The 15,048-nt window shown below is 39.3% G+C and overlaps 2 protein-coding genes across 2 annotated transcripts in view; both read right to left on the bottom strand.

Annotated features, from left to right (window-relative positions):
* Positions 1-4,506, bottom strand: part of LOC134659508 (transferrin) — a 40,890-nt gene extending 36,384 nt beyond the window's left edge. The window contains exon 1 of the mRNA XM_063515164.1: positions 4,413-4,506. Within this exon, the coding sequence (XP_063371234.1) occupies positions 4,413-4,500 (88 nt within the window). The 5' untranslated portion in view covers positions 4,501-4,506. The remainder of the gene's footprint in view (positions 1-4,412) is intronic.
* A 5,098-nt stretch (positions 4,507-9,604) lies between these two features.
* Positions 9,605-14,471, bottom strand: LOC134659875 (uncharacterized). Its single transcript, XM_063515583.1, has 6 exons — positions 14,009-14,471; positions 12,862-13,005; positions 11,824-11,982; positions 11,204-11,371; positions 10,226-10,453; positions 9,605-9,762 (listed from the first exon to the last, which is right to left on the bottom strand). Exons 1-6 carry the CDS (start codon positions 14,469-14,471, stop codon positions 9,605-9,607), a joined length of 1,320 nt encoding a protein of 439 aa, XP_063371653.1.
* Positions 14,472-15,048: the final 577 nt, after the last annotated feature.

Raw genomic sequence — 15,048 nt, 5'->3', positions numbered from 1 at the left:
GTTCTGATGACAATACAATAATATGGTACTGTCGAACTGATCTGATGATGGAGACAGGAGGTGGCCATATGAACTCTGTGATGAAACAACGCAACCTAATTGTGTTAGGGGTTTTTAGAATTGACTCGATGAGTATTAGTTGTCTGTCGTAAGAAAAGTACAGTCAGCGTTAAAAGCGTGTACCAAAAATGAAATTTTTGCCAAAAACTTATTTAAATCAGTAACTACATATTTGCCGCGACTTATTTTTCAATAGCATTTCTGAATAAAAAGACACGTCAAAATTGTTTACCTTTTTTCTAACGCTTAAAAAAAGAACTACCTATAGAAGTTATAATGCATGTTCAGATATTTTTTAAGCACCTTGGCTGACCCGATATATCTGATGGCGACTGTACTAAAACGTGTTCTACTGTACCGTGCAGTAAGGCCGTAGCAAATTTAATACCTATACTTAGTTTATTTGTGTGGGACGTGTCTAGCGAGACAAAAAACCCGGTCCGCCGACCTTGCGACGGGCAGAAGACCTCACACAATCAATGTAAACAGTACAATGACTTCTGTAAGGCCTGAGTGGACGCTCGAGTTGGGCGTGCAGCGGGGCGGGGCGTGCGGCATGTTAAACAAATGCAAGCGTATAGGAGCGGCGTTAGTGCACGCTGCTCACATCACGCGTGAGCCCGACGCCACGCTGCACGCCCCGCCCAACGCTCCGCTCCGAGCGTCCTCAGGCCTCACACTTCTGGGTGCGGACTAGGCGGCTTAGCCAAGGTGACAATCGCTCGCTTCGCCATCGAATCGCTTTGTGTCTCTATCACTCTTCCATATTAGTGTGACAGTGAAAGATGCATTTCGTTCGCTACGGAGCGTTAGCGATTGGCATGTTGTCTACGGGGCGCCTAGCCAAGATGCCAATAGTTTGCGCGACGACAACGAAACGCTTTCTATTTCTCTATAACTTTTAGATATTTATTAGTGCGATAAAGAGTTCATTTTCGGAGTTACCTGTAGCCTTACCACGACAGCCTTACCAGTTTTAAACTGACATATTCGCTAACGTCTGCGCAACTTACTTTCTATACATCTCGCTCGCACTAATATGCAAGCACGAGCGAGATGCATAGAAAACAAGTTACACACGCGCTAGCGAATATGTCAGTGTCAAACTGGTGGTAGCCGTGCTGGTATTCGTATGCCTGGCATTTTAATCATTACAATTTAACTGTTACAAATTGTTACATTTGAATCGGCCTCTTGAATACACCTTACTTACCTATATAGCTCACATTTATATCAATTATATCGGGTCTATCGCGAATTTATTTTATTACCTTTATTTACCGACGTTTCGACACAGGTTTCACTGGTCGTGGACGTGGTGGTAAGTTAAAATACTGCTAACACCTTACGTTAGCACTTTACATATAAAAAGTGCAAGTTCGCATAATTCCCAAGTAGTCTGGTCTCTGGGAATACCCGCGTGTAAACCCGACTGCATAACGTATATATAAAGTATCCGACTTAATGTTATATGTGGGGGTTTTCGGAAAAACCGGCCAAGTGCGAGTCGGACTCGCGCACGAAGGGTTCCGTACCATTACGCAAAAAACGACATAAAATCACGTTTGTTGTATGGGATATTTATTTTGTTGTTTTTAGTATTTGTTGTTATAGCGGCAACAGAAATACATCTGTGAAAATTTCAACTGTCTAGCTAGTCTATCACGGTTCTCGAGTTACAGCCTGCAGCGGTAGCACGGTCGCATTTTTATCGCTTGTCACCATACCTGTCACGTTCTAACAAGTATGTAAGTGCGAAAGTGACGGGCTTAGTGACAGGCGATTGGAACCATGTTGCGCCCGCTGGTGACAGACGGACGGGCAGACGGACAGCGGAGTCTTAGTAATAGGGCGGGACCCTAAGTAAATGGTACATTTTTTGAAGAGTATGCCTAACTGTAACACCAAAAAATTGGACCCTAAATCTGACTAAAAGTATAGGGGCCGTGCGCGTTGGAGGGTCTACCATCTTGTGGCCTGTATCGGAAACATAAATTGTACATTGACACTTCACGCCAAGCAAGTGCTACCCTCTAAAGTCTACGTAGGTTTTCTTGTGCATTGTAGGTTCTGCCATCTTGTGGGCTACATTGGAAGCTTAAACTTGACATTTACACTTCGCACCAATAAGCAGAAGGCTCCTGTGCTGCCCCCTAAAGTTTGCACCTTAATAGGAGTATAAAGTGGAGTCCAGACGAGACAATTTTTCGCCAATCTGATGAAATTGTCCGATCGAATCAGGCCGTGTGGACGCAAACGCCAATTTGATTCCCCGATCAAAATAAATCAGCAGGTGTGGACACAACAATTATTTTCCTGATCAAATCGGTCGATTTGCCCAGCTCGTCTGGACTCTACTTAACCATTTGGACGCCAATGACCGATATATCCGCACCGCAGGTTCAACGCCAAAGACCGATTAATCGGTCACAGACCACAGAGTAACATAGACCTACGTGCATATGCATTAAGTTCAATTTAAGTTTTGACACTTCGGTGACGTGGCGTCAGCGTGACAGCTTTTGTGTTTTACACGGCGTCGAAAAGGTTAAGGCAACAGTATTTTTTGTTATTGGGCATCAAACAATGACCAAAAGTCGAATGTGTTCCCGCCGATACTTATGTCAGCGTTTTTTTAGTTTAATAAAGACCAAGGCGTGTCTTATAATGCCAAAACTTTAATCGTATATTTTTTGTGAATCAAAATGTAGATAGAGAATAACGTGTTTTGCCTTGATGATGCAATGTGTTTACGCGTTGTTAATTTTAGATTTTAAATCAAGTGAAGGAAGTATAGACATAGACATTAGACATTAAACTTTTTCTAGGTCATGATAATTAGGTGTTTTTTGGTCAGAACAACGCGGCGCCCTTGCGTGTTAGTTTTTTTGATCGTAAATATTATAGCTGGTCAACCAAACCTTGTCAGTAAAAAAAGGCGCGAAATTCCAATTTTCTATGGGACGATATCCCTTCGTGCCTACATTTTTCAAATTTGCCGCCTTTTTCTACTGTCAAGATCTGGTTGACCAAGTTTATAATGAAAGTAATGAATCACAGAAGCACATGAATACGAGTACAAATGGGTGGACTTAAAGCCAAAATGCATTCTTTACCAGTTAACCATCGGGGTGAAGCGGAAACAAATAGAAAGGGATTTTATGAAATAAACTATTCTGTGGATAATAACTAATATATACATTCCAAATTATATACACTGTATACACAACAAGTATTCGAGGAAATTCCGTTATACGTAAGGTACACTTAAACATATTTGGTACTTATTGCATAACTTGCGTTTTTGCATATTTGCCCTAACCGGTTCTCCATTAATATATCGTTAGGGAAGTCAGAATAATTAAGTATTTAACAGCATAACTACATATTACTGTTAATCAAATGATTCCGACAATTGTAATGATTTCATTTGGATTTTCCTGATGACTGCAGGGGCGTATTTGGCTTCAAAAGGGGCCATGGCCCTGGGCTGCGAGGGGCAGAATAGGCCTCTAATATACAATAAATTAAATAAAAGGATAGGTAAGACTATTCAGAAGGAGTGAAGCTCTTCCTTTCTGACTGTGTCTGAGCGACAAATTTAATATAAATTACAAATACATACGAGATATTAAATATATTAAAAATGGGTCACTCACGTATTCCACGGTGTGTTTCACAGAAGTTTTGTTATTAAAATTACAAAGACGAGAGTTCATTTAATTTTATGTGGCAAAAACGATTGTTTGAGAAAATTAAACACCGATAAATCTGTTATCGATAAGTTAGTCATAGATTAATGATTCAAAAATGTAACTTCTACTTGCTTAATTACCGAGAAATTTCAAGAACGCAAATCTATTACGCGGTCTTATTGCTAAAAAAGAATACTAGAATAAAGGTAGGTAGATTAAAGTAGGTAGTAGAGTTAGACCAAGAAAAGTCTGTAACGATTTTGATAGCAGTGCAAGTATTATTTCTACGTCATAGTTTTATTTATTTATTTTATTAGTTTATTACCAGTAATTATACATTCAGAAAAAAATAAGTAATAGTTTTATAGAAGTTTGACGTTTAATAATAACACTTGCACTGCGTGTGCTATCAAATCAAAGCGTTGCAGACTTTTCTGGATCTAACTCTACAAAGCCAAAATAAGTTTTAAAATAGATGTACCTACCTATGTTTTAAAAAAGAAAACACTTGTAAGTTTTAAAAACACCACTGATTATTTTATGTGTTTATGTTCTGTCTTTTAGAACTTTACAAGCGGTAACTGTTTTACATGTTTTTATTAACACAATGTATTTTTGAAGTTACTTTAGGCACCTACATGTAAAAAAACAACTTACATTTTCCATCAGTCCCCGATCCTGATCCCTGAGGCGACACTGAACTTATAAAAACAAACACAAACAAAAACAGAACCTTTAAACACATTTTTACACACGACATCCTTTTAAAAAAATCACCACACGACGCGACACGACAAGTCTCTCCCAAAAAGCACCTAACAAATATCTCTCAAAAAGAACCTAATAACTCCCGCCTAATTCCGTGTCAACTTTTTTTTTACAAGCGCGACGTCCGGCTTATTAAGCCAAGACGTGTCGTCTGCTCGAACAAATAGGTACAAACACAAGGTATAGTGTGTCAAAGGTCTGTTTGATTTCAAACATAGAGAGAATATAACCGACCTGTTTTGATATGCAACCAGTTCGCTGGGCTTACGATCAAGTTGTGAACTCCTTTATTTGGTTGGTTATGTTTTGCGAGGTCGTTTGTTTGATCTTGGCAATGACGGAGAGCTTATAATTTTAGGACCCATATATTATATTAACATCTCGTATGTACAGTCAAACAGTCACAAACCAATTTGATTCCTATGCCACTATAGAACCATGTTATAATCATAATGAATAAATTTGTGTATCTTCTACGACATTGCATGTCCTCTAACCGCCCAGAGACCTATAAAAAGGCCTCCTGTTCCATTCTAATTTGAACTTTGTGTTGACAAAATAAAATTTCATTTTGTTTGGCAAGGTTTGACGTATGGGCGGCTAGAGGTTATTGATTGGTGTTAGTGTGTATGTCACGTATCTAGTAGTTAAAATGACAAAGTTCTATAGTGGCCTAGGCTAGGAATCAAATTGGTTGACTGCACTTAAGAGGAAAGTGGACGGCTGCTTCTCCATACAAACGTAGTCCCCATTTTCCTCTCTGGATATTGACATTATGGAAAATATTTTTACATAATTTGATGTATATACGAGGGGTATTCAAAATATTCTCGGTATGAGAATGAAAACAAACAAGTACGAAAAGTTTGATATTTTTATTTTTCAATATACTCCCCCCCTATGTTCATACACTTAAAAGATCGATCAATTATTTTTTTTAATCCCTCGTAAAAATATTTTTTATCTTTCGTGTAAAAATGCTCCTCCACTGCCGCCTTCAATGCTTCATCGTCAGAAAATTTATTTCCACGCAGATCCTTTTTAAGATTGGGGAGCAAAAAGAAGTCGCTGGGGGCTAAGTCCGGACTATACGGTGGGTGAGTAACAGTTTTAAACCCACGTTCAACAATAGCTGCCTTGGCAATATGAGCAGTATGGACGGGGGCGTTGTCATGCAGAAGCAGAATACCTTTGGTTAACTTTCCTCGCCTCTTTTCTTTAATTACATCCTTTAATTGACGTAGAATGTTAGCGTAGTACTGTCCTGTGATATTTACACCTTTTTCTTTATAATCGATTAGTAATACTCCTTCACAATCCCAAAATATCGTGGCCATGACCTTGCCAGCTGAAGGGATGACCTTCAACTTCTTGGGATGAGCTGAACCCTTAATGTGCCACTGCATGGACTCTTGTTTACTCTCTGGGTCATAATGATGAACCCAGGTTTCATCTCCAGTAACTATTCTTTGCAGCACCTCATCAGGATTTTCACCGCACAGGTCAATAAAATCGGAACAACAAGCTACACGCATGTCTTTTTGAAACCGAGTCAGCATTCGCGGAACCCATCTTGCACTTACTTTTGACATATTAAGATGGTCATGTATAATATCATGTACGGTACCAATAGAGAGATTGGTTACTTGTGCTATAGATTTTACCTTCACTCGACCATCTTCCAATATAAGTTTTTCCACTTTATCAATATTTTCTTGTGAAGTAGCTACTACAGGCCGGCCAGGTCTAGGGTCATCTTCAATACTCTCCCTTCCGCGTTTAAACTCGCTTGACCACTTTTGAATGGTAGATAAAGAAGGAGCAGACTCACGGTAAACACAATCCATTTCCTCTTTTATGGTTTTTTGATTTTTACCCTGTTTTGTCAAGAATTTTATCACGCATCGATGTTCTAATTTAGTTAACATTGTCAATTCGCACAGGATGTTCATGTTTGTTCAGCAATTGCAGAAAAACAAAAGACTATCTCGGTTCGAATTATACTTTTTTTTAATGTCAATGAATAAACCTTAGCGGCCAGTAACGAAAGAAATTTTAGAAGAGGTCGTAAGATATCAATACCGAGAATATTTTGAACGCCCCTCGTATATGAATCATAGCTATGCCCGTACGTTTGCCTTTTTCGATTTTTTGATTATATGAAAAATGAGGACTATATGTTTGTACAAAAAGGCGATTTCGCGCGGGTCCTCCACCGTCAACCGGGGCGAATAGGAATAGCTGGGGTGAATAGGGACAAAATTTTAAATGTGATTTACATGACAAATTCTTAAAAAATACCTACACAAACGATTGAAAATAATAGTAGATTTTGTATGATACAGTTTTATTAATAAATAGTCAGGTAAATCGTATTTTAAGTTTTGTCCCTATTCACCCCGGTTGACAAACTTAAATAATGTAAGGATATAGTCACGTGACTTTTCATAGGTTTCCTTATATTTTTATTTTCGGTTGGCCTTTGTCGATCTACGATTTTCACCTTGGCTAGGCCCCGCGAGGTTCTAAATAGTATTTTATACAAACGAAGCTTGCTGAGTTGCCTAAGTAAGGTACGAGATGGAAAAGCTTGATAATGTCACTATAATATAAATAAAAATATGAAAAAGCCTTTTATTCTACCATAAAAATGAATTTTCGCTAACATTACATTAATAACGAATTGATTTATTTTTACAAGTACCTATGATTTAAGTAATTTTAAAATAAAATTGCAATAAATAGGAAAATAAATTTGATTTACATTCTTACTAATATTATTTATACTGGGTCAACCAAATCTTGTCAGTAAATAGGAACAAAAAAAACTATACTCATCCTTTTCTTTTGAGTGCTAGTACTAGTGTTAGACAAAGATAGTATGATTCTCTCTGTCTATGTTTGAAATCAAACAGACCTTTCTATATATATATAGTCATATAATTTCATGCATTTCATTAATATAAATGAATTAGTTCAATTTTTTTTTCTAGTATTTATGGAAGTCGGCTCTGCGGCGTAGCGTATGCCTCCTCAGTCCACTATTTGATACAATATTTTTTCTAAAATAATACATTTTTTTTACTAAAAAACCTAAATAATTAATGAAAATTGGCACTACAAAAATGTAGTAAACTACAGCGTATCGAAATGAATATTATAGTCGAGTTGGGAGTCCGCACTTGAAAAGTACGCAATTATAGTATTGTATACGAAATTTTAATTCAACCATTACAGTCGACGAGTATAAAAACGTGTTAATTAGGCTGGTTTTACAGTGGAGTCCAGACGAGACAATTTTTCGACAATCTGATGAAATTGTCCGATCGAATCAGGCCGTGCGGACACAAAAACCAATTTGATTCCCCGATCAAGTCAGCAGGTGCGGACACAAAAATGCCAATTTTCGAAGTTAGTATCTATTGAATGCAAATTAGTGATTAAATTGTGTACGTGTGGACGCTAGATGAGATTGGCGCCAATTATTTTCCTGATCAAATCGGTCGATTTGCCCAGCTCGTCTGGACTCTACTTACGAGGAAAACCATTGGAAAACCAAAAATATGTCGACACATACGCGTCAGAGCAGCATTTCCAAGAAAACCAGTAAAATTACTTAAAGATATAGTTTGTCAAAGGACTGTCGCATTTCAAACAGAGCGAGAATCATTTATTTTGTTTGTCTTACACTAGTACTAGCACCCAAAAGAAAAGGATTAGTATAGCATTATTTGTTCCTATTTACTGACAATTTGGTTTGACCAACTATATCCATTTTAAAAATACTAGAATGAGATTTTAATAGTAGGTACAGTCAGCAGTAGAAGTTGCTAAGCAGGCCAGGTGTTCAAAATTACCTTGACACGGTCTTATTCACTTAACAATAAAGTCGCGTCAAGATCATTTTGAACGCCTGGCCCGCTTAGCAACTTCTGCTGCTGACTGTACCTAATTATTACTCAATCGGGACAATGTGGGAATCCGAAGTTTATAAACTCCAAGTCAAAGGATTGCTATTTTAAATTATTTTATTACAAAGCAAAGTAACTATGTAATTAACTAATTAGTAATTACAATTGTTAATTTTATATACCTACAATAATCTTAACAGTATCGTAAGCTAATGAAAAGAAAATACTGTAAATTATCATTGTTAGCGCAGTCATACACCACGGTGATGCACATGTGCGTCATGTAGCACTACAGCTACGCAATGAAAGCTGAGCAACTATGACAAGAGGCTTCTGGTTAGTGCCATCTATACGGTCATTGCTAGCGCAGTATTATAGTACATTAACGCACATGTGCGTTATGTGGCACTAAAGTGTCATTCTATGGAACTTGCAACTTGTAAACAAAAGTCACTAATATATTTTTTGACATTTTCAATATCGTGGTTTGTTTACATAGTTAGAAAGTTCCAAATAATGATACTTTACAGCAACGTCACTTCAGCTGAGCTACAATTACCAGAGAATTTTGGTTTTGGTCTTCCATGCGGTCGTTGCTGGTGCAGTCATACAGCACTACGACATATATGTGCGTCATGGCATTATAGCTACGTAACTACAGCTGAGCTACTATAACGACAGGTTTCTGGTTAGGGTCGTCCATGCGTTCTTACTGGCGCGTGTTATTAGTCTTGCTAAGACGCCCATGTGCGTCACGTGGCACTACAGCTACGCAACTAAAGCTGAGCTACTATAACGAGAGGCTTCTGGCTAGGATCGTCCATGCGGTCGTTGCTCTTGCAGTCGTACAGCACGGTGATGCCGACGAACGTGATGCTGATGACCATGAACGCCACGAACAGATCAGCTTGGATGTGTCAGTTGAAGTTGTCTGTGACGCCCATGTGTGTCACGTGGCACTACAGCTACGCAACTAAAGCTGAGTTACTATAACGAGAGGCTTCTGGCTAGGATCATCCACGCGGTCGTTGCTCTTGCAGTCGTACAGTACGGTGATGCCGACGAACGTGATGCTGATGACCATGAACGCCACGAACAGACCAGCTTGGATGTGTCAGTTGAAGTTGTCTGTGACGCCCATGTGCGTCACGTGGCACTACAGCTACGCAACTAAAGCTGAGCTACTATAACGAGAGGCTTCTGGCTAGGATCGTCCATGCGGTCGTTGCTCTTGCAGTCGTACAGCACGGTGATGCCGACGAACGTGATGCTGATGACCATGAACGCCACGAACAGACCCGCTAGGATGTGGCAGTTGAAGTTGGTGCCTGAGGGCAACAATACAATACAATACAAATATTCCTTACTAGCGACCCGCCCCGGCTTCGCACGGGTTAAAAAACGATGCATAAACCTTACTCTCGAATCACTCTAGCTATTAAAAAAAACCGCATCAAAATCCGTTGCGTAGTTTTAAAGATCTAAGCATACATAGGGACAGACAGCGGGAAGCGACTTTGTTTTATACTATATAGTGATTGCTCACCAATACGAAAAAGAACATGACATACAAATTAAGCATAACTTAAACTATGGTAGACAACAGGCGGTCTTATCGCTAAAGAGAGATCTCTTCCAGACAACCTTAGGGTAACAATAGAATGATGCTAGAAGGATAAAATAAGCGAGCAAAAGACAAATTATTACCTATAGATAGAGGAGTTAAAACTCCTTTCGGAGGACATGAGAGGTTTGCAACTTAAAGGCAACGTTTGCTTTTTGCATAGTTACCGCAGCTCTGAGTGTTAGTAAAGCTCGTCTTGTCTGATCCACCACCACCACCAGCGCCGCCGCCACCACCACCACCAGCGTCACCACCGCCAGCATGACCACCGCCAGCATCACCACCGCCAGCATCACCACCGCCAGCATCACCACCGCCAGCATCACCACCGCCAGCATCACCACCGCCAGCATCATCTTGTAACATGAGGTTGCTCCGGTTGAAAAGTAGAGGCTCTACCTGTAAATCGTATTTTTACGATAGATACCTAGATAGATAGATATACATATAATGCGTGGAGGCAAACGAGTAGACGAATCACTTGATAGTAAGCGATCATTTCGCCCATGGGTTGCCTAGCGGGTCTCTATTGTTTCCCAAATAGTTTTAAGCCATAATGTATTGTTTGCCCGCATTTTCGTTAGTCATAAATTCATTTGGTTCAGAAACGCGTCACTTTTCAGGATTGCCATAAAACAAACCTAACCTAACCTATCTGATCTAACCCTAACCTAACGAAATCCTGAAATTTTAACGGTTTCTGTTTTATGAATAATGATAATATGACAAACAATACATTATGACTTAAAACTTTATGGGACCCCGGTGCCTAGCATCAGAGGCGTTGTAAGATAGCTGATGGATGGAAGTTCTGGAGATATACAGTTGAGGACTGCCAACCATCTAAGTGATGAAAATGGAAATGTCGCGTATAGTGCATGATGGCGGAAAAAAGCGACAAATTAATGGGCATAAAGCTTATAGGAGTCACCCACCTAATACTTGGCTATATGGTGATGTACCTAGCACTTATCCCTAGGTTGGCAATGATGAGAGGTTCACTACAGAAGTAGGACCAGTCGTAACTAATGACGCACATAGGCGTCACATACCTGATACTTGGCTATGGTGACGTAGCTCTTATCCCTCGAGTTGCCAATGATGAGAGGTTCACTACAGAAGTAGGACCAGTCGTAACTAATGACGCACATAGGCGTCACATACCTGATACTTGGCTATGGTGACGTAGCTCTTATCCCTCGAGTTGCCAATGATGAGAGGTTCACTACAGAAGTATGACCAGTCGTATGGCGCGCCGACGCCCATGGGCGTTCGTCCAACCTCCTCGCCGTCCTCTAAGAGGACTACGCTATCTGTAAATATTAAAAACACTCAGATATTTTTGAAGTGAAAACTTCTTTAGCCGCGCTGTGCACTTTTTGTGATGGGGAAAAAATGTTAAACTCGCGAGAGCGTAAGGCGTAAGATGACATTGAGTTTTTCTCTTTTTTTTTCTCATGCGCTAAAAGTGGCTCATTAAATTATTGTATAAAGTGGGTTGAAATAGTTCTGATTATGTGTTAAAAGTACAAAGTCGTCATTGAAAAATATGAGCGTCAACGCGTGAAAGTATATGTAGGTACAAGCAGAAATACCAAGGGACCGTTTCTCAAAACCTTATAACTTGTAATACAAGTGGAAGTCTCTTTCTAACAAAAGCTGTCAAAAAGTGACATCCGCTTGTATTAGTTACAGGCTTTTGAGAAACGGGCCCCAGAAGTATGACTAGAACTACTAATGCCAACAACGCATATACGCGTCATACCAAGCAGCCAGCCATCCCGCAGATACTCGAAGTTGAAATCCAGTTCAAAATTGCCATCGTAAAACACGCGCGTCGACGCTCGCCGACTCGCGAACCTGCGCGTGGACGCGCGAGGCTCGATCAGATGCGTCCGCGTCGATCCTTCATGGTGTACTACTTCTGCAACATTTATTTATTTAATTACTAGCTTTAGCCCGCGACTTCGTCTGTGTGGAATTAGTGACAGCAACTAAAGTAAGTATAGCGCCTGGATAAAGTCTAATCGCAATAGTGTTGGGTAGGACTCGAGTCCTTTGAGTCCTCTGCTTTAAGACTCCACTCAGTTTCTCAGACTCTTATAATGAAGTCTAAACTCGAGTTCTTTTCAACTTGATAGAGACCCGAATCTTTTGTAGAGACTCGAATTCTTTTCAGAGAACTCTCGATGTTTTTACAAACAATTTCGAAACGCTTGTCTTTATATATAATTTGTGGATTTTAGGTACACAAATCGTACAATAACGCCTAACTTCTGTACTGATATTTAGGAAAAACCTATAATATTGATCACCGAGTCTTTATTTGGAGGCTCGAGTCCTTAAAAAAGACTCAACAAGGGACTCGACTCGGGACTATTTAAGTCAGAAGTTTTTAAAGCGCAGAGTCTCGTAAAAACGAACTGACTTCTTCTATTCAGACTCAAAGGACTATAAAAATTGGTACAGCGGTTTAATCGTGAAGAGGTAACAGACAGAGACCAACAGACACACTTTCGTATTTGAGGAGTGTCTTTTCAAAAGGGTTTATTTTTTTCTTAGCGGTATATACTTCTAGAGAGAACCTTGCTCAAGAAAACTTAAGGTCCAATTTAGAAATAGATTCCCAGAAAAAATAAACCCTTTTGAAAAGACACTCCTCATTTATAATATTAGTTGGATTTACCAGACAGTCACCAGCATGATATGATATCTCCGGTCGATATCCAGCATGGGGTTGGACATGCACGTGTAGAAGACTAGAGTTGTCCAACATCGTCCAACTTAAGCATTAGATACGTACCAGACAGCCGGATGAGCGCATGATCGGTCACCAGCATGATGGTGTCGGGGGGCGTGTGGTGCTTGCTAGGGCTGGGTCGCTTGTATCTCCGGTCGATATCCAGCATCGGGTTAGACTTGCCCGTGTAAAAGGCTATTATTGGCCCTGAAATAAAATAAGTTATTATGCAAAAAAAATTGGTACAAGCTTTTATTGCTGACTAGCGACCCGTCCCAGCTTTGCACAGGTTAACAAATTATACATAAACCTTCCTCTTGAATTACTCTATCTATTTTAAAAAACGCATCAAAATCCGTTGCATAGTTTTAAAGATCTAAGCATACATAGGGACAAACAGCCAGCGGGAAGCGACTTTGTTTTTACTATGTATTAGTGACTACACTTTTCTTTCCACAGACAACTATAATACTCATCGAGACATTTCTAAAAACCCCAAACACAATTAGGTTGCGTTGTTTTATCACAGAGTTCATGTGACCATCTCCTCTCTCCATCGTCAGATCAGCTCCGTGGTACTATAATATTGCATTGTCACCCGACTTACAAACTTATGCAAATTTTCAGCTTCATCGGAAACCGGGAATAAGGGGGTCAAATTAAATTTGCAAGATTTTACCCGTTGTATGTTTGTAACATACATCTTAGTTACATACATAGGTACATGCAATGCAAGTTAAGTAAAAGCTTGTAAAAGAAACATTAACCCTTAGAATCTAAGGGTTAGATTTGAATAAATCAGCAGATCTTCAGGCAACACAAACTGTAAGCAATGCAGTTATTTTGACGACAAAGGCTGCCTTTCCAGTCAAGCGGATATGAGACGAGACATGCGGGAATCAACCTCTCACCCTCTCTCTCATCTCCGCCTCAATGGAAAGGCAGCCTAAAGCAGTCCTCCAAAATCGACTTAAGAATATTGCTCACTTAATTTACTTTTATAAAACAGCATAGAGAAATATAAGTAAAGAAAGAGTGGTAACTATAATCTATTGTCAACTAGCAGAACTGATAATGTCCGCTACTTAACGCTAGATGTCGACTATGAAATAACTCGCGTTTAATTGGTAATGAAACTGATGTATGGAGTTACCACTCTTTCTTTACTTACATTTATCTATGCTTAATAGTAAAACTCATAAAAACATACCTTTATGCTTCGCTCGAAAATTCATGTAAGTATTCTTAATAGAATCATCGTGTCGCCTCAGCATTTGTACTCTAGTTTCGTTAACGTATTTACCGTCCGCAAAATGTATATAATGATAATTCGATCGATCATCAAACCTCATAGAAGCGGCATTCATAACATTATCTCTTTTCACGGGAAGAACCTTGAGCAAAGTCTTAAACGGTTCAACAACCCTAGGCATATATTTCGCCTTATTTTCTAGAAAGCTGTTATGTATATAGCAGTAAGGAGTTCCGTGCATATCTCTAGATGCAACATCTTCCACGCTGAACTCTTCTTCGACGAAAATAAGAACGCCGTCGCCTTTGTGAATCGCGTCGAGGGCGATAAATGAAAATTTTTCGGATGACATCTCGTCGAAGGGGTTTTTAGAAATGTAAGGACTCAAAACGGCCTGTGGATCTAGAAGGATGACAGGCATAATTATGCAGGCGCACGTTTTGATGAATAATAATGCTAATAAGATCGCCATTTTCTCTGATTTTCATGAAAGAGTGACGCAAGAACCGAGAATGACGGAAGACAAGTCTAGTTTTTATTCGGGCAATTTTTTAGGGGAAAGAAAAGAGGTTTGTTAAGTTTTGATTTATTTGGACTTTTTAGACGGAGACAGAACAAAGAATTAATATATTAATATCTGGGAGACCGAGCTTTGCTCGGAAAACATATAAAAACACAAAAATGCGCGTTTTCCCAGATATAAGACCTATAGCTAGATCGATTGTTTGCCCCCGAAAGCCCCTATACGTAGTGATTTAATTATCTTTGCCCCCATATAGAAATATTTCGGGGATCTCGGAAACGGCTCTAACGATTTCAATATTTTTTTAATGGGGGTTTTCGGGGGCGAAAAAGAGATCTAGCTAAGTCGTATCTCTATCTATATTATACTTTTTATTTATTTATTTATCACACAAAATTGTCTTAGATTTTACGCATCTTAGTCAATCAATGTACCTTCGCTCCTAATAAAAGTGTTTTTTTTTTAAACAAATACA

Source organism: Cydia amplana, chromosome 25, assembly GCF_948474715.1.
Source record: "Cydia amplana chromosome 25, ilCydAmpl1.1, whole genome shotgun sequence".
Taxonomy (NCBI): domain Eukaryota; kingdom Metazoa; phylum Arthropoda; class Insecta; order Lepidoptera; family Tortricidae; genus Cydia; species Cydia amplana.
The sequence above is the reverse complement of the archived record's forward strand: the minus strand, read 5'-3'. Positions and strand labels throughout refer to the sequence as shown.